This window comes from Narcine bancroftii, chromosome 4 (genome assembly GCF_036971445.1).
Source record: "Narcine bancroftii isolate sNarBan1 chromosome 4, sNarBan1.hap1, whole genome shotgun sequence".
Classification (NCBI taxonomy): Eukaryota; Metazoa; Chordata; class Chondrichthyes; order Torpediniformes; family Narcinidae; genus Narcine; species Narcine bancroftii.
Window position 1 is genome coordinate 314,534,201 of NC_091472.1, and position 24,878 is coordinate 314,559,078.

Here is a 24,878-nt window from a genome sequence, read left to right on the forward strand (position 1 = left end):
AGTGAAAATCCCTCCACTCTGTCCCATCACACACTCCCGGGATCAGACACAGAGTGAAGCTCCCTGCACACTGTCCCATCACACACTCCCGGGATCTGACACAGAGTGAAGCCCCCTCCACACCGTCCCATCACACACTCCCGGGGTCAGACACAGAGTGAAGCTCCCTCCACACCGTCCCATCACACACTCCCGGGGTCAGACACAGAGTGAAGCTCCCTCAACACCGTCCCATCACACATTCCCAGGGTCAGACACAGAGTGAAGCTCCCTCCACACCGTCCCATCACACATTCCCAGGGTCAGACACAGAGTGAAGCTCCCTCCACACCGTCCCATCACACACTCCTGGGGTCAAGACACAGAGTGAAGCTCCCTCCACACCGTCCCATCACACACTCCCAGTGTAAGACACAGAGTGAAGCTCCCTCCACACCGTCCCATCACACACTCCCGGGGTCAGACACAGAGTGAAAATCCCTCCACACCGTCCCATCACACACTCCCAGGGTCAGACACGGAGTGAAAATCCCTCCACTCTGTCCCATCACACACTCCTGGGGTCAAGACACAGAGTGAAGCTCCCTCCACACCGTCCCATCACACACTCCCAGTGTCAGACACAGAGTGAAGCTCCCTCCACACCATCCCATCACACACTCCCAGGGTCAGACACGGAGTGAAAATCCCTCCACTCTGTCCCATCACACACTCCCGGGGTCAGACACAGAGTGAAAATCCCTCCACTCTGTCCCATCACACACTCCCGGGGTCAGACACAGAGTGAAGCTCCCTTCACACCGTCCCATCACACACTCCCAGGGTCAAGACACAGAGTGAAGCTCCCTCCACACCGTCCCATCACACACTCCCAGTGTCAGACACAGAGTGAAGCTCCCTCCACACTGTCCCATCACACACTCCCAGTGTCAGACACAGAGTGAAAATCCCTCCACACCGTCCCATCACACACTCCCAGGGTCAGACACGGAGTGAAAATCCCTCCACTCTGTCCCATCACACACTCCCAGGGTCAGACACGGAGTGAAAATCCCTCCACTCTGTCCCATCACACACTCCCAGGGTCAGACACGGAGTGAAAATCCCTTAACTCTGTCCCATCACACACTCCCAGGGTCAGACACAGAGTGAAGCTCCCTCCACTCTGTCCCATCACATACTCCCAGGGTCAGACACGGAGTGAAAATCCCTCCACTATGTCCCATCACACACTCCCAGGGTCAGACACGGAGTGAAAATCCCTTCACTCTGTCCCATCACACACTCCCAGGGTCAGACACAGAGTGAAGCTCCCTCCACTCTGTCCCATCACACACTCCCAGGGTCAGACACGGAGTGAAAATCCCTCCACTCTGTCCCATCACACACTCCCAGGGTCAGACACGGAGTGAAAATCCCTCCACTCTGTCCCATCACACACTCCCAGGGTCAGACACGGAGTGAAAATCCCTCCACTCTGTCCCATCACACACTCCCAGGGTCAGACACAGAGTGAAGCTCCCTCCACACCGTCCCATCACACACTCCCAGGGTCAGACACGGAGTGAAAATCCCTCCACTCTGTCCCATCACACACTCCCAGGGTCAGACACGGAGTAAAAATCCCTCCACTCTGTCCCATCACACACTCCCAGGGTCAGACACGGAGTGAAAATCCCTCCACTCTGTCCCATCACACACTCCCAGGGTCAGACACAGAGTGAAGCTCCCTCCACACCGTCCCATCACACACTCTCAGGGTCGGACACGGAGTGAAAATCCCTCCACTCTGTCCCATCACACACTCTCAGGGTCATACACAGAGTGAAGGTCCCTCCACACCGTCCCATCACACACTCCTGGGGTCAGACACAGAGTGAAGCTCCCTCCACACTGTCCCATCACACACTCCCGGGGTCAGACCCAGAGTGAAGCTCCCTCCCCACCGTCCCATCACACACTCCCAGGGTCAGACCCAGAGTGAAGCTCCCTCCACTCTGTCCCATCACACACTCCCGGGGTCAGACACAGAGTGAAAATCCCTCCACTCTGTCCCATCACACACTCCCGGGTCAGACTCAGAGTGAAGCTCCCTCCACACCGTCCCATCACACACTCCAGGGTCAGACCCAGAGTGAAGCTCCCTCCCCAACGTCCCATCACACACTCCCAGGGTCAGACCCAGAGTGAAGCTCCCTCCACACCATCCCATCACACACTCCCGGGGTCAGACACAGAGTGAAGCTCCCTCCACACCGTCCCATCACACACTCCCAGGGTCAGACACAGAGAGAAGCTCCCTCCACACCGTCCCATTACACACTCCAGGGTCAGACACAGAGTGAAGCTCCCTCTACTCTGTCCTGCACCTTCTGTGTGAAAAGGTTGCCCTTGAGATCCCTTTTATAGATAGATGTACAGCACAGTAACAAGCTGTATGTTTTTGAAGGGTATATTTCGAATGGTGGGAAGAAACTGGAGCCCCCATGCAGACATGGGGAAAACCTTACAGATGGGCGTGGGATTTGAGCCCCAGTCCCAATGTTTGGCACTTTGCACTAACCACCACGCCAACCGTGCTGCCCTAAATCTTTCCCCTCTCACCACAAATCTATGCCGTCTAGTTTTAGACACCCACTTCACACTCCAGTGAAAAAAAGTCCCAGCCTATCCCGAATCAGAAATCAGGTTTATTGCCATGAATACGTCTCATGGAATGTGTTGTTTTGCAGCACCTATGTTGTGTATTACAGGTGCAAAACCTGGTGTAAATTACAATTCCTAAATGCAAGATATTAAAAATTAAATGACTAAATAGTACAAAAAAAAAGTGAGGTAGTTCCCATAGGAAATCTGATGGTGGAGGGGAAGAAGCCGTCCTTGTGCCGTTGGGTGCTCACCTTCAGGCTCCTGAACCTTTTCCCCGATGGTAGCAGAGTGAAGGGGGCGTGGCCTGGGTAGTGGGGGACCTTGAGACGCCGTCTCTTGTCGATATCCTTAATGGAGTGGTGCCCATGATGGCGCTGGCCAAATTCACAATCCTCCCTAGCCTTTTCCTGAGAATTCAAGTCCTCCAGTCCTGGTAACATCCTTGCGAATCTTTTCTGTTCTCTTTCCAGCTTACTGATATCCTTCCTGTAACTGGGTGGCCAAAATCACACATGGCACTCCAAGTTTGGTTGCACCGACATCCCGTACAGTTGTACCATGATGACCCTCCCCAACTCCTGTACTCAACGCCCTGATCGATGACGGCCAAACACTTTCTTCACCGCCCTCTCTACCTGTGTCATCACTCTCAGGGATCAATGGGCCTGGACCCCTTGGGCTCTCTGTTCTGATGGTTCTGTGTTGGCTGCATCTGAGGATCAGTTCAAGTTCATTTTATCACTTGACTGTATATGTAGAACCAGATGAAACACTGCTTCTCCGGAGCGTGGTACAAACACACATGTACACACACAATGCAGCACATAACAACCACATATATGCAAAAGATAAAATAAATATATCAAAATATTTTGGGATGATTTACTCTGTGTTGGACACTGTTCATCAATCTCACAGCCTGTGGGAAGAAGCTATTCCCCAGCCTGGTCGTCCTGATTTTGGTGCCTTCCTGATGGTAGTGGGTCAAAGATACCACTCTCTGTGTAGAGACCTTACTCTAACAGCTCCCTTAATTAAACTTTCGTCCCCTCACCTAATAAACCTTTGGCAGTCATTCCTAGCAATACCTCTCAAAATCTTCTATACTTCTATTAAATCTCCTCTCATCCTTCTTCGGTCCAAAGAGAAAAGCCCCAGCTCATGACCTTGCCTCATAAGATACATTCTCCAATGCAGACATGCCAGACAGTCTCCTCTGCCCCCTCTCCGCAGCTTCCACATCCTTCCTGTAACGAGGTGACCAAAAATATGCACAATGTTTTGTGTGTGGTCTAACCAGTGATTTATAGAGCTGCAGGATTATCTCATGACTCATGACCTCAAACTCCTGACAAGTGAAGGCCAGCGCACCATGCCTTCTTAACTAGGGGAGGTACAGTTTGCTCCAGATCTGCCTGAGTTTCCTCCGGGTGCTATGGTTTCTTTCCACGTTCCAAAGATGTACAGGGGTTGTAAGTTAATTGGGGAATATGGGTTGCATGGGCTCATGCGCCAGAAGGGCCTGCATGTCTAAATTATGTTTCGGACTGCGCGTAACGAGCAGCACAGACAATGAACCAGACAGTGTTTAATGTTGAAACACTAATTTTATTTCTAACTCTTAATTTTTAAACTATCCTTAAGTTCAATCTTTTAAATTCAGTGTTGAAGCGTAGGTCTTTGAAATTTGATGCCCAGAATTAATGATGAACTGGTGGGAAGACTGGAGTTGTGGCTGGTACAGACTCACAAATTCTTCTTGTGTTGCCTTTGAAGAAATGTCCATCCACACGAGCTGTGACCACAACACTCCTGGTCCTTTTGTAGGCAAGACTTGAACTGCGCAGCCTCCACGAAGCTTCCAAGACCCTGGCACCGGTCTCTCCAAGCAACTTCACTGCTTGTCACACTTTAAATGAAGCCGTCTCTCCAAGTGACCTCCACTGTTAGTCACAATCAAAATGGAGCACTTTGCTTCCCATAAAGACCCTCCTGGTACAGGTCAATCCACTGAAAAGGCCCAGTCATTCACAGAGCTGGCTTTCCTCTGAATTCCACAGAAATGGCCGGCCACAAAACCTCTTCAAAAAACTCCTCTCTTCAGCATCAGTATGGCTCTCTCTTTGTAAAATCAGCGACTTTGCAAATGAATTGAATCTGGAACAGACTATGACAAGCCTTCCCTCAGTCCTTCCAATGTATTGAATTGTTGCTAGGTGTAACTTGTGCTTGTGTGAAATGTTAACTGTGACCATTCAGCCCCTCCTATCTATACTATCCTTTAAAGTGATAATCCCATTCTACTGAAATGGGAGCTCGTAATAATTAAAAGATTTAAAACCTGTGCGGCAACCTGAAGAGATCTATGGATTTGGACCCCAAGGACTCTCTGTTCTTCCACACTGTTAAGGATCCTGCCATTGACCATTCAAGTTTGACCCTCCAAACTGCATCACCTCACACTAATCCTGATTGAACTCCATCCGCCACTTTCCTGCCCAACTCTGCATCTGAACTCTATCCACTCGTCTTTTCGGGATGCTGCCCGAACTGCTGGGTTCCTCCAGTAGAGTGTTCTTTGATCCAAGTTCTAGCCTCTGCAGTCTCCCGTGTGTCTGAGATCAGATAGTATTGCAGGTTGTGTAATAAAGATCAATAAAACAGCGGTTCAGCGAATAGGGTTGCAATAGTCAGCGGCGCAGGGTACGGAGAGTGACGCAAACCTGCTGGAGAAACTCAGCAGGTCATGCAGCATCTGTAGGAAGTAAAAAGTAATCGGTGTTTCAGGCCTGTACCCGTCATTGGAAATAGCTGCCCCCTCAGGACCCTCTTAAATCTCTCCCCTCGCGCCCGAAACGGATGCCCTCTGGTTCTGGAATCATCTATCCCGAGAACGGGAGGGGGGGCTGCAGGTGCCAGAGTCAGGGTCCTTGGCCCCTGCACTCCCTTCAAACTTGTTCCACCTCCACCTATTCTCCAGTTTCTTTCCACCAGGCTCTTGAACCTATGTTAAAGCAGGGATGGCTCCGACACCACAAAAGGATGGTCTGCAGTGTTGCAAAGTCGCTTTTGTTTTGCTCTGGGATAATCGTGAATATTTATATCAAGCTCTTTTTATTGGAAGTTATCATGTGTTTTTAGTTTAATTAAAGTTTTGGTCACTTTACCTGTAGGAAAGCTACCAATAAGCCTAAAAGAGTGCAGAGATGATTGGCTAGGATGTGGCTGGGACGGGGAACTGAATTACAGGGAAAGGTTAAACAGGTCCTTGGAGCGTTGGAGAATGAGGGGAGATTTGATAGAGGTTTACAAAATTGTGAGTTGTTTAGGCTAAGTAAATGCAAGTAGTTTTTTACCAATCTCTGTCACATCTGCCTCCAGTCCAGATCATCTGAGATGTCCTCCTTCTTCAAAAAAAATGTGGCTTCCTCTCCACCACCATCAACTCAGCCTTCACCTTCATCTACTCCATTACCCATTCATCTGTCCCGGCCCCCCCCCCGCCCCTCAGGATTTCCCTTTGTCCTCGCCTGCCAGCCTTCACACCCGGCGTTCTCACCCTCCGCAATATCCTGCTGGTCCAGTCCTGCCTCGATGACTACATCCCTGTCACACTCATGTCCATCGCCATGAGTGCTTTGAGAGGCTCGTCAAACTCCTGTTGCCCCTGTCACTAGACTCCCTGAAGTTCACATAGAAATCCAACCACTCTACAGATGATGCCACTGCCACCGCCCTCCGTATAACCCTCACCCACCTGAGAAACAAGGATTCGTATGTTCGAATGCTGTTTATTGACTTCAGTTCAACATTCAACACGATCATAACTCAGAACACTTGATAAGGAAGTTGAGCTGCTGGGTCTAAACTTCTCCCTCTACAATTGGATTCTCAACTTCCTGTCGGGAGACCTCAGGCAGTCCGGATTGGAAACAGCCCCTCCAAAGCCGTCACACTGAGCACGGGTGCCCCCAGGGCTGTGTGCTCAGTCCACCGGTGTTCACTCTGCTGACACACTCTGCTGTGCAGCCACACGCAGCTCGATCCATATCAAGTTCGATGACGACATGACCATGGTGGGCCTGATGAGTAAGAATGAGGAGGCAGCGTACAGAGATGAGATGCAGTCACTAACGGGCAGGTGCAGAGCCAGTAACCTCTAACTGAACATTAATAAAACAAAAGAGATGGTTATCGACTTCAGGAGGGATCATGCTCCGGTGACCATTCATGGTTCTACCATTGAGATCATCGAGAGTATCAAGTTCCTCAGTGTGCACTTGGTGGAGAATCTCAACTGGTCCCTTAACACCAGCTCCATCGCCAACAAAGCCCAGCAGCACCTCTACTTCCTGCGAAGGCTGAGGAAAGTTCATCTCCCACCCTCCATCCTCACTACATTCTACAGAGGATATATTGAGAGCATCCTGTTTAACCGTGTCACCGCCTGATCTGGGAGCTGTACCACCTCGGACTGCAAGACCCCGCAGAGGATAATAAAATCAGCGGAAAAGATCATCGGAGTCTCTCTTCCTACCATGAAGGACATCTATAACACTCAATGCAGGCGAAAGGCAATAAATATTGTGAAGGGCTCCGCACACCCCTCATGTAAACAATTCTCCCTCCTGCCATCTGGTAAGAGGTACTATGGCACTCGGGCCCTTGCGTCCAGATTGGGCAACAGTATTTACTCCCAAGCCATCAGGCTCCTGAATTCCCAGAATGTTTGTGGATAGTGCGCCGTGGACTTTTACTGTATATGTGTTAATATTTTAATGTGTTTCACTTTTATTTTAATTTATATTTATGTAAATTTTCTCAGTGGTCCTGGAGAAACGCTATTCCGTCTTTACCGTGCGAGCATGCTATGAATGATAAAGGGGACTTGACTCTATCTTTGAGATGCTCCAATTGCACCCACACCTCTTCCCTCACCACCATTTAGGTCCCCAAATAGTCCTTCCAAGTGAAGCAACACTTCATTTGTGAATCTGCAGGGGTCGTCGACTGTATCCGGTGCTCCCGCTGTGGTCTCCTCTACATTGAAGAGTCTGGATTCAGACTGGGAGATCGCTTGGCTGAGCACCTCCGCTCTGTCCACATTTGTGACAGGGATCTCCCAGTTGGCCAACCACTTCAATTCTACACCCCACTCCCACACTGGCATGTCTGTCCATGCCCTTAGGTACTGTCAAGCCAGGGCCACCTGTAAATTGGAGGAGCAACACCTAATATTCCGTTTCGACACTCCCCAGCCAGATAATAAAGGCGTCGCCTACTCTGATTTCTGCTAGCCCACTCCCTGTTCTCCCTCTCTTCCCCATCCTTCTCTCTGCTATCCTCCAGCTCTCCATCCCCTCCTCTCTCTATTCACAGAGCCATCCCCCCTCCTCCTGTTTGCTGGTATTCCCTCCCCCCCTTATCCACTATTACCTCCTGCCTGTGGGACTGTGCACCTCCCCCCACCTCCCCCAGCACCATTTTGCTCATACATTGATGAAGGGCTCAGGCCTGAAACATTAGTTATGTAATTTTATCTTTGTAATATTATGTGCGCTGTTTGACCTGCTGAATTTCTCCACCATCATGTTTTACTAACCTTGCCTACCCCACTTCTTCTTCACTACCCTAAGGAATGGTTTGACCCACTCATACATCTCTCTCTCTCATCTCCTCTCTCCCCCTCTCTTTCCCCCTCTTCTCTCTCTCCCTCTCCCTCACTCCCTCTTCTTTCCTCTCCCTCTCTCCCTTTCTCTCTCACACCCTCTCTCTCCCTTTCCCCTCTCCTGTCTCTCTTCCCTTCCCCTCCCTCATTCTTTACTCCTCTCCCTCCCTCTCTCTCACCTCTCTCCTCCTTCCTTTCCCCCTCTCCTCTCTCTCCCTCCCCCTCCCTCCTTCTTTCCTCCCCTCCTTTCCTCCTCTCCCTCTCTCTCTCTTACCCTCCTCTCTTCTCCCTCCCTCTCCCTTTTTCTCTATCACCCCTCTCTCCCCCTCCCTTCCTCTCTTCCTCCCCCTCCCTCCTTCTTTCCTCCTCTCCCCCTCTCTCTCTCTCTTACCCTCCTCTCTTCTCCCTCCCTCTCCCTTTTTCTCTCTCACCCCTCTCTCCCCCTCACTTCCTCTCTCCCTCCCCCTCCCTCCTTCTTTGCTCCTCTCTTTCCCTCTCTCTCTCTCTCTCTCACCTCTCCCTTTCCCCCTCTCCTTTCTCTCTCCCTCCCTCCTTCTCCCCCCCCCCCCTTTCTCTCTCCCTCCCTCCCTCCCCACAGGTTATCGCTGCTTCAAGGCCATCATGTTCCTCACCGGCCTAATGTTTGGCTCCATCATCATCTTTATGCTGTGCTACAAGGAGAGGGTCCTGGACACCCAGCTCAGCATGGAGGCCAGCATCGGAATTGGCCTCGGGATCGGCGTGCTCTGTGGCCTGGTCACCATGCTGGTTCGAAGCGTTGGCCTCTTCATGGTGGGCCTGTTGCTGGGACTGTTGGTCGCTGTGGCAACCTTGGTGGTCCTGGAGCAGTTCTATCATCCCCGCACCGTCTGGGTGCCCATCGGCCTGCTGCTGGGCGCCGGGATGTTTTTCGCCGTGTTGACCCTCCAGTGGCAGCGGTTCTTCACCGTCCTTTCCACCGCTGTGTTTGGCTCAGCCGTCATCACTGTCACCGTGGACTACTTCATCGAAATCTTCCTGCTGGTCCAGTACGTCTATGAGAGGATCAAGGTGTCCCCTCCCCAGCCCATGTGCTGGTATAGCTGGGTGATCCTGGGCATCTGGCCCGTGCTGACCACCCTTGGGGTCCTGGTGCAGTTGAAGGTGACGGCAGAAGGCTACTCGCATACAGAAGGTAGGCCCATCACCCGGGCAACTGGCCTAGACGGGCTGCTGAGTCAGGCAGTGCATGGAGGAGGAATTGTGGGCAAACGAGAGAGCCAGCAGATGCTGGCGATATGGAGCAATGCATAAAGTGGTGGAGAAACTCAGAGAATTAGGCAGCATGAGTGGAACAAAGAACATTATAGCACGGTGTAGGATTGTGGTGGTCCACCACCGGCCTACTGCAGGGGGAAACCTCTGTACCTGCAGGAGTGTAAGGGGACAGGACAACACCTGGCCGGCTGTCAATCAATCGGCCTGAATGGATCAAGCCCCACCCGGTCGGGTGTCAATCACCCTCCGGGATATAAGCCTGCGCTGGCCTCCCGAGGCTTCACTCAGAGTTGCTGCAGCCACAGCCAGTCTGGCTCTGTGGAAGTCTGTGGATTAAAGTCTGTTGTACAGTCTTTATCTCTGTGTGTGTCTGATTCTGGCTAACAGTGCACCACAAGGCCCTATATATTCCTACCAAAAATAAATACTAAATACCTACCCCATAACCCTCTATTTTTCTGGCATCCATGTGCCTGTCTAAGAGTCTCTTAAATGCCCCTATTGTTCTAGCCTCCTCCACTAGCCCTGGCAAGGCATTCCAGACATCCACAACTCTCTGTGTAAAAAATTTACCCCTGACATCTCGCCTAAACCTCCCTCCTTTCACTTTGTACACACGTCCTCTGGTGTTGGCTGATCCTGCCCTTGGAAACAGGTGTTGGCTGTCCACTGTATCTATGCCTCTCAGAATCTTGTGGATCTCTTTAATTCACCTCTCATCCTTCTTTGCTCCCAGCTCTGCTAACCTTCCCTCATAAGACTTATTTTCCAATCTGGGTGACATCCTGATAAATCTCCTCTGCACACTCTCCATAGCTTCCACATCCCTCCTAAAATGAGGTGACCAGAACTAAACACAATACTCCAAGTGCGGTCTCACCAGAGATTTGTAGAGTTGCAACATGACCTCTCTACTCCTGAACTCAATCCCCCATTAATGAAGCCCAGCCTCTCATAGGCCTATCAACCTGTGCGACATGCATGAATTTGAAACCACAAGGTCCCTCTGTTCATCCACCCTGTTATGAATCCATCCATTAACCCTGTACTCAGCCTTCTGGTTTGACCTTCCAAAATGCATCACCTCACACTTATCTGGATTGAACTCCATCTGCCACTTCTCCACCCAACTCTGCATCCAGTCTATGTCCTCTTGTAACCTTATGGCAACCCTCAACACTAGGAGATAGGCAATCGACGTTTTGGGCCAAAACCCTTCATCGGGACTGAGGAAGAGGCCAGAAATGGAAGGGGAAAGGAGCACAGGCTACCAGGTGATAGCTAAATGCAGACAGGAAAGGGTGGGAGAGATCAGGGGAAAGAGCTAGGAGGCGCTGGGAGGGTGAGGCAAAGGCCTGAGGAAAAACTCAGGAGCAAGGAAAGGAATGGGTCGGGGAACAGAATGAAGGAAGGTATGAGTGATTGGCAGGTGGAGAGGAGAGGGGGAAGGGAGAGAAGAACAAATAGGGTTAGACAGTTCAGGAAGCAATGGAGGGATGGGGGTTGAAAATAAGGAAGGAGGTTATTGGAAATTTGGAGAAGTCCTTGTTGATTTCATTTGGTTGGAGATACAAGGTGTGGGTCTTCCATTGTGAAAGCAATCTGGGAGGAGACAGATCCCTCTTTGGGTAAACGTAAAATATCCAATTAAAGTTCAACTTCAAGTTTATAGCTCATGTTTCAGTGGCAGTGATAGAGGTTGTTTTGCGAGCAGTCCAGTTATACATCTCATACAGAGTACAGAAGTTCAAAGTGCAGAGTTACTGAGAGGGATCAGTTGGTACAAAGAAAGGGGATCCTAATTTTACTATTTTGTAATTGGGGTTCATTCAGGAGTCCGACATTGGTGGGAAAGAAACTGTCCTTGAATCCGTGAATCTTCTTCCCGACAGGAGGGGAGGGGGTGAGGAGAATCTGTCCAGGGTAGGATGGGTCTGTTAAGGTGTTGGCTGCTTTTTTGTTGCAGATGGAGGGGAAATGATGTTTGATGGAGGGGATGTTTGATGGAGGGGAGGGGGTTGTGTGATGGAGTTGATGACGGGGAGGGGGGTATGTGATATTGTCAATGGAGGGGAAATGGGTGTGTGATGGAGTCAATGGAGGGGAGGGGGTGTGTGATGGAGTCGATGGGGAGGGGATGTGTGATGGAGTTGATGAGGAGGGGATGTGTAATGGAGTTGATGGGGAGGGGATGTGTAATGGAGTTGATGGAGGGGAGATTCAGAGATGCATAAAAATTTCTTTAGTCAGAGGGTCGTGTGTCTGTGGAACGTTGCCACGGGCAGTTGTGGAAGCGAGGTCTTTGGAAGTATATAAGGCAGAGGTTGACAGGTATTTGAATAGTCAGGGCATAAAGGGTTACAAGGAGAAGGCTGGGGGGTGGGGCTGAGAGGAAGATGGATCAGCTCATGATTAGAATGGTGGAGCAGACTCGATGGCCCAATGGGCCTCCCTCTACTCCTACACCATGTGATCCTCTGTGCCCTCTCCAGAGCTTCCACATCTTTCCTGCTGACCTTCATAAATCATAGTATAGAACATAGGCGCTGGGAGGTGATGCTGCGGCTGTTTAAGGCATCGGTGAGGCCAGGTTTGGAGTACTGTGCTCAGTTCTGGTCTCCAGATTATAGAAAGGATATAGATAAGGTGGAGAGGGTGCAGAGAAGGTTTACACTGATGTTGCCTGGCTTACAGCATCTAGATTACAGGGAGAGATTAAGGAGACTGGGACTTAACATAACATAACATAACAATTTACAGCACGGAAACAGGCCATTAGGCCCTTCTAGTCCGCACCGAACCAAACATCCTACTCTAGTCCCACCTCCCTGCACAATGCCCATAACCCTCCATCTTCTTCTCATCCATATACCTGTCCAACCTTTTCTTAAATAATACAATTGACTCTGCCGCCACTATTTCTCCCGGAAGCTCATTCCACACGTCTACCACCCTCTGAGTAAAGAAGTTCCCCCTCATGTTACCTCTAAACCTCTGCCCCTTAATTCTTAACTCATGTCCTCTTGTTTTAATCTTTCCTCCTCTTAACGGAAATAGTCTATCCACATCCACTCTGTCTATCCCTTTCATAATCTTAAATACTTCTATCAAATCCCCTCTCAACCTTCTACGTTCCAAAGAATAAAGACCTAATCTGCCCAATCTCTCCCTATACTCTAGATGCTTAAACCCAGGTAACATTCTGGTAAACCTTCTCTGCACTCTCTCCAATCTGTTCATATCCTTCCTATAATTAGGCGACCAGAACTGCACACAGAACTCCAAATTAGGCCGCACCAATGTCTTATACAATCTCAACATCACCTCCCAACTCCTATATTCCATGCAATGATTGATAAAGGCATACTAAAAGCCTTCTTCACCACCCTATTCACGTGAGTTTCTACCTTCAGGGAACGATGTACCGTTACTCCTAAATCTTTCTGCTCTTCTGTATTCCTCAATGCTCTCCCATTTACCACGTATGTCCTGTTCTGATTCTTCTTTCCAAAATGAAGCACCTCACACTTATCAGCATTAAATTCCATCTGCCATTTTTCAGCCCACTTTTCTAAGCAGCCCAAATCCCTCTGCAATCCTTGAAAACCTTCTTCATTATCCACTATTCCACCTATCTTAGTATCGTCTGCATATTTACTAATCCAATTCACCACCCCATCATCTAGATCATTAATGTATATAACGAACAACAATGGGCCCAATACAGATCCTTGAGGCACACCATTTTTTATTCATTGGAACGTAAACAGCTGAGAGGGGACTTGATAGAGGTATTTAAAATTATGAAAGGAATAGATAGACTAGACGTAAACAGACTCTTTCCGCTGAGGGCAGGTGAGGTTGGAACAAGAGGCCATGAGTTAAGGGTAAGGGGGCAAAACTTTAGGAGAAAGATTACAGGTGGCTTTTTCACTCAGCGAGTGGTGCCAGAATGGAATGATCTTCCGAAAGAGATAGTTCCATCAGGGTCCCTTCTGTCATTTAAGAGAAGGTTGGATGTGTACATGGAGGTGAGGGGGTTGCAGGATAATTGGCGGAAAGCGGGAGGTGGGAGCTAGTGGAGTTGTTCTAGAGAACCGGTGTGGACTCAAAGGGCCGACAGGGCCTGTTTCCACTCCGTAAATGGTTCTATGGTTAAAGGGACGGCCGGAACTGAACACACTCTCACGTTTCTTTCCCCTACCAACCCCTCCCAGTCATTATAAGCAGGAGGCAGAGGAGGGTGCAGTTGATGCGAATACGGCAGAGGGAGAACAAAAGGAAGCAGAGGAGACAGCGCAGGACCTACCAGGAGCAGGCATACCGCAGGAAGCCCAACCCCATCCGACGCTACGATGGAGATGTGCTTTCTCCGGTGAGTGCCCACACTGACCAGTGCTCATCTGTCTATGGGGATGACTGGGCAGTCCGACAGCTACCCTTCTACTGCTGCACCTCATTTCACATCCCAGCCCCTATCTGGAGGGGGAGGGTGACTGTCAAAAGGGTTAAATGTTTTCACCATACATTACTTCCATGGGAGTGGGGACAGACACAGAGTGAAGCTCCCTCCACACTGTCCTATCAGACACTTCCGGGGTCAGACCCAGAGTGAAGCTCCCTCCACACCATCCCATTACACACACCCGGGTTCAGACACAGGGTAAAGCTCCCTCCACACCATCCCATCACTCACTCCTGGGGTCAGACTCAGAGTGAAGCTCCCTCCATACTGTCCCATCACACACTCACGGGGTCAGACACAGAGTGAAGCTCCCTCCACACCATCCCATCATACACTCCCAGGGTCAGACTCAGAGTGAAGCTCCCTCCACACTGTCCCATCACACACGCACTGGCTCAGACACAGAGTGAAAATCGCTCCACTCTGTCCCATCACACACTCCCAGGGTCAGACACAGAGTGAAGCTCCCTCCACACCGTCCCATCACACACTCCCAGGGTCAGACACAGAGTGAAGCTCCCTCCACACCATCCCATCACACACTCCCAGGGTCAGACACAGAGTGAAGCTCCCTCCACACCGTCCCATCACACACTCCAGGGTCAGACTCAGAGTGAAGCTCCCTCCACACCGTCCCATCACACACTCACGGGGTCAGACTCAGAGTGAAGCTCCCTCCACACTGTCCCATCACACACGCACTGGCTCAGACACAGAGTGAAAATCGCTCCACTCTGTCCCATCACACACTCCCAGGGTCAGACACAGAGTGAAGCTCCCTCCACACCATCCCATCACACACTGCTGGGGTCAGACACAGAATGAAGCTCCCTCCACACCATCCCATCACATACTGCTGGGGTCAGACACAGAATGAAACTCCCTTTACACTGTCCCATCACACACTTCCAGGGTCAGACACAGAGTGAAGCTCCCTCCACACCGTCCCATCACACACTCCTGGGGTCGGACACAAAGTCCACACTTTGACACTGACTGGGAAGACTCATCTTAAGGAAGATTCAAAGTGATGGTTTTAGTCTCAATTTGTGGTGCCCAGGATTATCTGCAGTGTTTCCTGGTGAACCCCGTGTTCGGCATTCTGGGGTCTCACTTTGTGTGTATTTTCCTAGGTTGCCTGTACATGTGTGAGAAGTGAAAGATGTCTAATGAAACTGTCAGATTTTACAGGGGTGCCCCAAAGTCTGTCACCATATTCAGGAGACTACAGGGCGTGTGGAGTACTGAATTTGGGTGCTGTCTGTTCGAGTTTAAATGCTCTCCCCACGACAGCGTGTATTTCCCCAATCCTCCAGCTTCCACCCGCATCCCAAAGAGGAGTAGGAACAGGGAGAAATCGCTGGGAATGTGGTGAGGGTGAGAAGTGGGAATGACTGTGAAAGTGAGTCTGATGGTTGGGGCAGATTTGATGGGCTGAAGGGCCCGTTTCTGATTCAATGGTCAATAAATACTAGCCATCATACTGCTGTAGTCGGAGTGCTGTGCTGGACATGTGTGAGACAGGCTAATTTCTCCGGTGACGATGTCACGTAAAAGTGTGGGAAGAACTCAGCTGGTCAGGCAGCATCTGTGGAATCCAAGGGCGGCCAACGTTTCCAGCCTGAGCCCTTCATCTGGAGGGCGGTAAATCACGCTAACAGCCAAACAAGATTGGTGGGCATGGAGGAGGGCAGGTGGGAGGAAGAAAAGCACTGGCGATTGGTGGATACAGGCAGGCGGGGGGGGGGGGGGGGGAGATGTACCTTCCATTCCTCCAGCTCCCCACCCACTTCCCTTCCTTCTTCATTTGGAGAACCTTCTGCCTCCTGCCTCCCTCCCACCCGAATCCAGCCATCCCCCGCTAGCCTGTGCTCCTCATCCTCCCACCTTTTTATTCAGCTGACTGCCCAGTTTTCAGAACTCCTGAGAAAGGTCTCAGGCCCAAAACATCACAGAACACAAAAGATTCCAGCCCAGTACAGGCCTTTCAGCCCACGATGTTGTGCTGACCTATGTGAACCTTCTCCACAGCTATCTAACCCATAACACCCACAACCCTCTACTTTTCCTACGTCCGTGTTGAGTGCCTTTTGCTTCCCCTGAATGCTGCCTGACCCGCTGAGTTCCTGCAGCATCTCCGGGTACCTCACTGGACGCCCAGCACCCACAGGTGGTTAGCGGAGCACCGTTACAGTGTCAGCGATCGGGACCGGGGTTCAAATCCCGTTCTGTCTGTTAGGAGTTTGTGCGTTCTCTCCGCATCTGCGTGGGTTTCCTCCAGAGGCTCCAGATTCCTCCTACCATTTGAAATATATTGGAGGTTGTAGGTTAATTGGGCGGCACAGGCTCTTTGGCCGAAATAGCCTGTTACTGTGCTGTATGTCTATATTTAAATTAAAAAACATCTTGTTGACCTGTCTCTGTTTCCTGTTCCTCGCAGAGCTACATCCAGAATTTCCGAGAGCGTCAAGCCGGGCCGTCTCCTGGAGCCAACACACAGGCCACCGTGGACGTGGACTACGACTGCGGCTCCATGGTGCCCCTCACTTCCTCTGCCCCTGCTGTCCGAGTCTGAGGCAACAGCATGGACCATCCGGAGGGTCCAGCCTGGGGCCCAACTCAACCAGAGAGCGGGGTGGGTCACGCTCAACACGGCAATTCTCTGAAGGACCTGCCCTCAATGCAAAACCCCACCCACCTCCCCCAAACCGAGAGCTTGCCCCTGTCATCAGCTGCGCCTCATTCCCAACCCTCGTCTCGAAGAGGAGACTGATATTTCTGGAGGACAATTCCGTCCCAATATCATCAGGAAGATGGGGTTCCTGATGTGCGATGAGTGGGGAAAGGGCTCAGATCACCGATATGGGGACAGGACCTTGATCCGGTATGGGTGGCAGGACACTTGATGCCCAAACCCAGACACTTGGGTTAAACTCGCAGAAGGAGGAGCAGTGTTTGGTGAGGGAGGAGAAGCAGAACCACAAGCTATTAACCCTCTCTGCCTCACAAGCACCCCACTAATCCTTCCATCCCAACCTGCCTCCCATAAGGTGTGATTGGCATCGAGAGGTGGGTATCAGGAGAGAGTGGGGGGGGGGGGGGGGATTCCAGTCCTGAAAGTCACTGCACTCCTCTTCGGAAAGAACATTCTACCCAGCCATTGCCTCACTTCCCGCATCCAGCTGCACGTCTGCAGGATTCCCGGAGGAGTACGATGCTGGGACAGACTTCCCCTGGCCATGGCTGGCCAATATCGTGCATGTTACCAAACTGTGTGTGTACACAGAGACCGGTGTGCGTGCCGTTACATAGAAACCGCTGAATGTGCTCCATTTTAGAAATGACACTGGTCTCAGCCTGGGAGGCTAACTCTACCATATTTTGCCAAATGTAACCCTCACCTGAACCCCAAACCCAATCCAGAAACCCCATCCAGAACTTTACATCTCTTACCCTGACATGAACCATAAGACGATAAGATGTGGGAGCAGAAGTAGGCCATTCGGCCCGTCGAGTGCACTCCATCATTCCATTATGAGCTTATCCATCCTCCCACTCAGTCCCACTCCCCGGCCTTCTTCCTGTTGAACTGAAACTGGGGCTTCCCATTGCAAAATATGTTTTCATTAAACATATTTAAAATTCGGTGAGATAAATTTTTACATGATAGAGGAATTAGAGGATATGGGGAGAAGGCAGGTAGGTGGAGTTAGGTCATAAATAAGATCAGCCATGATCTTATTGAATGGCGGAGCAAGCTCGATGGGTCATTTTTGGCCGACTCCTGTTCCTACTTCCTATGTTCCTATGTTCCCACATCCTTTGATTCTCTGAGTATTCAGATACCTCTCTCAAGCTCTGCCTTAATTACACCCAACCAGCTTCTCTCCACAGCCACCAGTGGTAGCAAATTCCAGAGGTTCGCCACTCTTTGGCTAAGTAAACTTCTTCACATCTCTGCTTTAAATGGGTGCCCTTCAATCCCGAACACAAGAACCCAAACTCTGACCAGAAATCAGGAACTGGAACCTGGAGCAAAATGCTAAAACCCAACTAGAACCCAGGATCAAACCCAAACCAAAGCCCTAAATCCCTCACTCTAACCAGATCCCGAGAGGAGCAGCATATATTCCGTCTGGGCACTCTCCAAATGGATGACATTAACATTGACTTGTCCTGTTTGTTAGAAACCCCCACTTCCCCATGTACCCCCTTCTCTCCTTTCCTCTAGCTCTGTCTCTCTCTCTCTCTCTCTCTCTTCCCGTCCCCCTCTGACTCCTTTCCCTCAACTCTGCATCTACAGAGCCGAACACCTCCCCCCCCACCCCAATCAATTCTCACCTTTCTTCTCTCCTGTTCTTCCATCCATATCCAATTAGAACCTCTTGTCTGTTGGACTGCACTCCTCCCCCAGCCTTTTAATTCAGGTGCCTGCCTGCTTTTTACTCATACCTTGAAGGGCTCAGGCCTGGTAATATACCTTCAACTCCAATTAATGGACACTGCAAGACCTGCTGACTTCCTTCAGCATTTCTCTTTTTACTACCCTCACAGTGTCTGCAGCCTTTTCCTGAACCAAAACAACCCAAACTCACATCAGAATCCCTGTCACTAACCAGGTCCCAAGAAACTTAGCCCGACTGGAACCAGAGAACCATAGCTCTTACCCAACCTGACCTCAAGAACATGAACTCTAACTCGAGCCAGGAACCAAAAATCGAGCACTAACCAGAACCCAGGAGCCTTCACTCTACTCCCACACCATATCAAGAACCTCTCAATCTCTGCCTTAAATACGCCCAATGACCCGGCCTCCACAACTGCCCATGGCAACAAATTCAACATATTCCCTGCCCTCTGGCTGAAGAAATTCATCTGAATCTCTGTTCTTAGTGGACACCCTACAATCCTGACGTTGTTCCCTCTTGTTCTAGACTCTCCCACAGTGGGAAAATAACCTTTCTACATCTACTCTGTCCACACTCTTCAATATTCAAAATATTTCAATGAGATCCCCCCCCGCCCCTCCCCACCATTCTCCTAAATTCCATCGAGTACAGACCAAGAGCTGTAAAACGCTTCTCACACAATAACTCTTTCATTCCTGGAATCATCGTAAATGACCTCTGAACCCTTTCCAATACCAGCACATCCTTTCTTTAACGAGGAGCCCAAAACTGCTCACAATACTCCAAGTGAGGTCTCACCAGCATCTTTTATAGCCTCAACATCACATCCCTGCTCCTTTATTCTATTGAAATGAACGTTGGCATCGCATTTGCCCTCTTCATCACTGACTCAACCTGCAAATTCACCTTCAGGCCCTCCTGCACGAGGACTCCCAGGTCCCTTTGTATCTGGGCATTTTCCACCCATTGAGAAGAGAGTCTGCCCATTTATTTCTTCTACCAAAGTGCGTGACCATCCACTTTCCGATGTATTGTCTTTTGCCACTTCCCTGCCCATTCTCCCAATCTCCCCAAGTCCTTCTGCAGCCTCCCTGTTTCCTCCGCACTCCTGGCTCCTCCACCTCCCTTCGCATCATCTGCAAACTTGGCCACGAAACCATTTATTCCATCATCCAAATCATTAATATACAACGTCAAAAGAAGCGGCCCCAACACCGACCCCTGTGGACACCACGAGCATCCGGCAGCCAATCAGAATACAATCCTTGTATTCTAACTCTCTGCTTCGTTCCAACCAGCCAATGGTCTACCCACGCTAGTATGATTCCTGTTGTACCCTGGGCTCTCGTCTTGTTCCGAAGCCTCACGTACGGCACCTTTGTTGTACTGAAACTGGGGTTTCCCATTGCAAAGAACACAGCACACAGAAATGGTTCAGTTAACTCTTTATTAGACACCAAATTAGCCTGCTTTCCATCTCAAAAGCAGTCTCCTTGGGTCCCCTCCTAAACCAAGGGATGCATCAATTTTTATACACTGGAGTAAACAAGTCAAACTAAAAGTTTACCTCATGATTCTACATGTAACACCCCTTGTAGCCCCCTCGCCTCTATCAAGGTTGAATGATATATTTTAGAGCACTGAGCAAAAACTCACATCCCTTCTCTGCACTCCAAAGCCATTTTCTGGTATCTCACAAAGGTTGTCCCAGTCTCTAACACGAGCACAGTGCCCCTGCCCCCTTATCTCTCAAGCTTCAGGTTTCCATTTGGTGCTTTAATTCTTCTAAATTATCTTAAGATTCACTTTAATACTACACCATGTTGAAGACCTGCTGAAAATCCACATCCGCTGCATTTCCCTTGTCCAGTTGGCTCGTCACTTCCTCAAAGAATTCCAATAGGTTTGTCAGGCAAGATTTTCCCTTCAGGACACCACATTGGATGGGCGCAGTCGAATGCACTCTGACACAAAAGTTGGGAGGTGCCCAAATTGGAGAAACCTCATCGAGTCTCCAGTTGGGTGAGGGGGTGGGAACCAGTGGAAGTGTGGGGATCGGTGAGAGGGCGTGGGATGGGATCTCCAGGGAACACTGCATGGGAACCAGTGGAAGTGTGGGGATCGGTGAGAGGGCGTGGGATGGGATCTCCAGGGAACACTGCATGGGAACAACCAGTGGAAGTGTGGGGATCGGTGAGAGGGCTTGGGATGGGATCTCCAGGGAACACTGCATGGGAACCAGTGGAAGTGTGGGGATCGGTGAGAGGGCGTGGGATGGGATCTCCAGGGAACACTGCATGGGAATAACCAGTGGAAGTGTGGGGATCGGTGAAAGGGCTTGGGATGGGATCTCCAGGGAACACTGCATGGGAACCAGTGGAAGTGTGGGGATCGGTGAGAGGGCGTGGGATGGGATCTCCAGGGAACACTGCATGGGAACAACCAGTGGAAGTGTGGGGATCGGTGAGAAGGCTTGGGATGGGATCTCCAGGGAACCAGTGGAAGTGTGGGGATCGGTGAGAAGGCTTGGGATGGGATCTCCAGGGAACACTGCATGGGAACTAGTGGAAGTGTGGGGATCGGTGAGAGGGATTGGAATGGGATCTCCAGCACAGCCTTGAACCGATTATCCCAAGAATGAAGTGAGCTAATGAGGGAGAGAGTTAGCTCCAGTTCCCAAGTGCTGTGTCCATCAATGAGGGAAGCCATCTTCCCTTCACATCCTCCTCAGATCAAGCTTCCAACATTGATCTTTCATTCATGTGGCACCTTAAAAAACCCAAGTGCCATCACACCAAAGCTGATCTACAGGAACATGGAATTTTAGGTGGGAAAGGTTCTGGAAAGGGGTAGCAGCACTCGGGACAGGTTGGCTGGGAGAGCAGAGGGGGAGAACTGCCTCGTGCAAACCCAGGTCTGGTCAATGCATGAGGTAACAGGCAGAGTGTGAATACATAAGTCTGGGCTGTGTGCACACAGCCCGCACATGCCTGCTTTACGCACATGGTCACATGGTATGCATATATTCCTGCTGTGTGCAGGACCCAAGCATGTGCTTGCTGTATGAAGCAGTGCGTGTGCTCTGACCACGTGTATGATGACTGCATGAATATACACATCTGTGCTGAATGTGCTCTGTGCATGAATGTACCTCTGATCTGCGCCTTATCCATGAATGTGTTCATTATATAAGACCACAAGACCAAAAAATGTAGAAGAAGTAGACCATTCAGCCCGTGGAATCTGTTCTGCCATTCTAATATGAGCTGATCTACTCTCCCACTCAGCTCCACTCCCCATGACCTTTGATACCCTGACTATTCCGATACCCATCAATCTCTGCCTTACATACACTCAACGATCTGGCCTCCACAGCTGCCCGTGGTAGCAAATTCCAGAAATTCACCGCTCTCTGGCTGAAGAAATTCCTCTGCATCTCTGTTTTAAATGGGCACCCTTCAACCCTGAAGTTGTGCTGTCTTGTCCTAGACTCCCCTATCATGGGGAACAGCTTTGGCGCATCTACTCTGTCCAGGCCTTTCAACATTCACAATGCATCTGAGGATTCCCCCTCATTCTTCTGAACTCCAAAGAGTCCAGTCCAAGAGCTGTCAAACGTTCCTCATATGCTAATCCCTTCATTCTTGTGAATCTTCTCTGAACCCTCTCCAAAGACACCACATCCTTTTTAAATAAGGAGCCCAAAACTGTATCCTGTACTCCAAGTTTCCATATTATACCTTGAGAGTAAGGGCAGGTCTGCCATGTCCCCATATTATGCCACCTGCCTAACCCCTTCCAAACCATCTTTACCCCTTCTGTTTCCTTGTGATGCCCTCAGAGACTGCTCCCTTCACTCACTCATACCTGTTTCCACCTGCCGGCCCCAATTAAGACCCTCCCATGTGGTTCCATTGTTCCACCCATACTTGATTCCACCAGTCCTCTGCTGGCCCCAGTCCTGCCCCTCTCCCTTTATACTGGCTGACCCCTCCACGCTTTCAGTGCTCATGTAGTGACTCCTTATTTCTGCATTTTAATTTTTTGCTCCAGATTCCAGTGTCTGCAGTCTGTTGTGTTCCATTATCAGATGCTATTTTCGCTCATAACTTCAAGAAGGGCTCAGGACCGTAGTGTCAGTAATTGATCTTTACCTCCGATGACTGGCTGAGCTCCTCCAGCATTTCTGTGTTTTGACGTCCATTATCCATGTCATATTTGTGTGTGTGTATGTGTGCCTCCAAGTATGCGTGTGTGTGTATATATGTGTGTGTGTGTGTGTGTGCATATGTGTGTGTGTGCACCTCCAAGTATGCATATGTGTGTCTCCAAGTGTGCATGTGTGTATATATATATATATATATATGTATGTGTGTGTGTGGTTATATATATGTGTGTATATACGTGTGTGTACATGTACATGTGTATATATATATATATGTATGCGTGTGTGCATATATGTGTATATGTGTGTGTACATGTGTGTGGGTGTGTGAGTACATGTGTGTGTGGGTGTATGTGTGTACATGTGTGCGTATGGTATACTTGTGTGTGGGTATATGTGTGTGTACGTGTATATGTGTGTGTGTCATTTCTCTCTCTCTCTCTCTCTCTCTTCCTCCTCCTTTTCTCTGTATCTCCCCTCTCCCCCACCTCTTGTTCTGGGTACTCCTTATGTTGGTTGAGAACTTCTGTTCCTCTGGTTTCCCCTCCTCCTCCTCACTCCCTGAGCAAAGACCAGTGCCAAGTGATCATTTCTCCATTACTTTGATAGCAGAAGCAGCATGTTCCGTGTTAAAGGCGTGTGGTTCTGGTTTTGACGCCATCTTTTTCCGTCAACTGTGTTCGAATACTTTTCTTTCTGGATGTGCCAAAACATTGGAACTTAGTGCAAAAACCTACGCTGCGTGTTCAGTTAAAAAGTACTAAATATTTATTTGAACTCCCTGTCTCCTTATGTGAAGTTTGACGAGCCTGATTTTTATTCAGGGAGGATTGGGGTGGGGGGGGGGGGGGGGGTGAGGGCTTGGAGATCCCGGAGGTGAAACTTCCCTGAACTTCCTCAGGATTGTGACTTGTCCCCTGACAGTGGAAATGTGTGTGTAACCGACTCGGTGAGTGAGCATTCCTGGCTGGGAGGGACGAGTCTGAGATTTGGTCATGGAGTCACTCAGCAAGGAAGCAGGCCTTTCAACCCATTCTCTCCATTCTGGCCATCAAGTATCCATCTATTCTTATCCTAGATACCTGCACTTGTCCCAGATTTAAATGCTCACCCAGATGTTTCTGAGATCAGACGAAACAGCGTCTCGCTGGACCACGGTGCACACACATACACACACAATACACAGCACTTAATAATCACATATATTCACAAAAATATAAGATCTTAAGATGTGGGAGCAGAAATAGGCCATTCAGCCCATCAAGTCTGCCCCACCATTCCATCATGAGCTGATCCATTTTCCCACTCAACCCACTGCCCAGCCTTCTCCCCATAACCTCTGATGTCCTGGCTAATCAAGAACTCTGCCTTAAATACATACAATGACAATGAATATGTATGAATATTTCAGTATAATTTACGTTTTATTTACGAGACCTAAGGTTATAGGATATTGTTCATCAATCTCACAGCCTGTGGGAAGAAGCTATTCCCCAGCCTGGCAGCCCTGATTTTGGTGCTTCTTTACCTCCTCCCTGATGGTAGTGGATCATCTTCCTGATGGTAGTAGATTACCTTCATGATGTTAGTAGGACACCTTCCTGAAGGCCTCCTCCTGATGATTGAAGGCCACCTCCTGATGATTGAAAGTCACCTCCTGATGGATGAAGGTCACCTTTATGATGGTATTAGATACCTCTGCCCACCTGATGGAAAACAGAGAACATCCATGAACAGGCCTTTTGGCCCACATGTCTGTGCCAAACATGATGCCAAAATTCAATTAAATATCTGCTGCTTGCACATGATCCATATCCCTCCACGTGCCACACATCCATGGGTCTTGTCCAGAAGTCTTTGAAACACCACCGTTGTCTCTGCTTCACCCACTACCCCCTGCAGCCCGTTCCAGTTACCACCACTTGCTGTGTAAAACTGTGCAAAAGAAACCAGCCCCAACACATCCTTTCACTCCTCCCCACATTTTAAACATGCCCTCTCAGTGAGTGACATTTTGTACCCGGGAAAAGGATTCTGACTGTTTTCCCTCCGCCCCCCACCCCCCATCAACACCTCACCCTTGATCTGGTCTCCACTTAGCCTCCGTGTTCCAGAGGAAATTACTCAAGTTTGTCCGACTTTCCCCATGGTCCACCCCCTCCAATCCACTGCTACCCTGGAGTCTGCATCCCCTCGTGACCGTTGCCGAGCGCAGGTGCCGCCATCTTGGGTTGCGGTATTTTACACCGTCGGCTCCTCTAACCA

The 24,878-nt window shown here is 49.9% G+C and overlaps 1 protein-coding gene across 2 annotated transcripts in view; it reads left to right on the plus strand.

Annotated features, from left to right (window-relative positions):
* Positions 1 to 23,390, plus strand: part of LOC138762277 (transmembrane protein 198-like) — a 102,440-nt gene extending 79,050 nt beyond the window's left edge. The window contains exons 3-5 of one of the 2 annotated variants that reach the window (XM_069935977.1): positions 8,916 to 9,491; positions 13,792 to 13,949; positions 16,480 to 16,709. In XM_069935977.1, the coding sequence (XP_069792078.1) occupies positions 8,916 to 9,491; positions 13,792 to 13,949; positions 16,480 to 16,614 (869 nt within the window). In that variant the 3' untranslated portion in view covers positions 16,615 to 16,709. Of the gene's footprint in view, positions 1 to 8,915; positions 9,492 to 13,791; positions 13,950 to 16,479 lie in introns of both variants that reach the window. The other variant, XM_069935976.1, reaches the window with a different exon arrangement.
* The last annotated feature ends 1,488 nt before the right edge of the window (positions 23,391 to 24,878 follow it).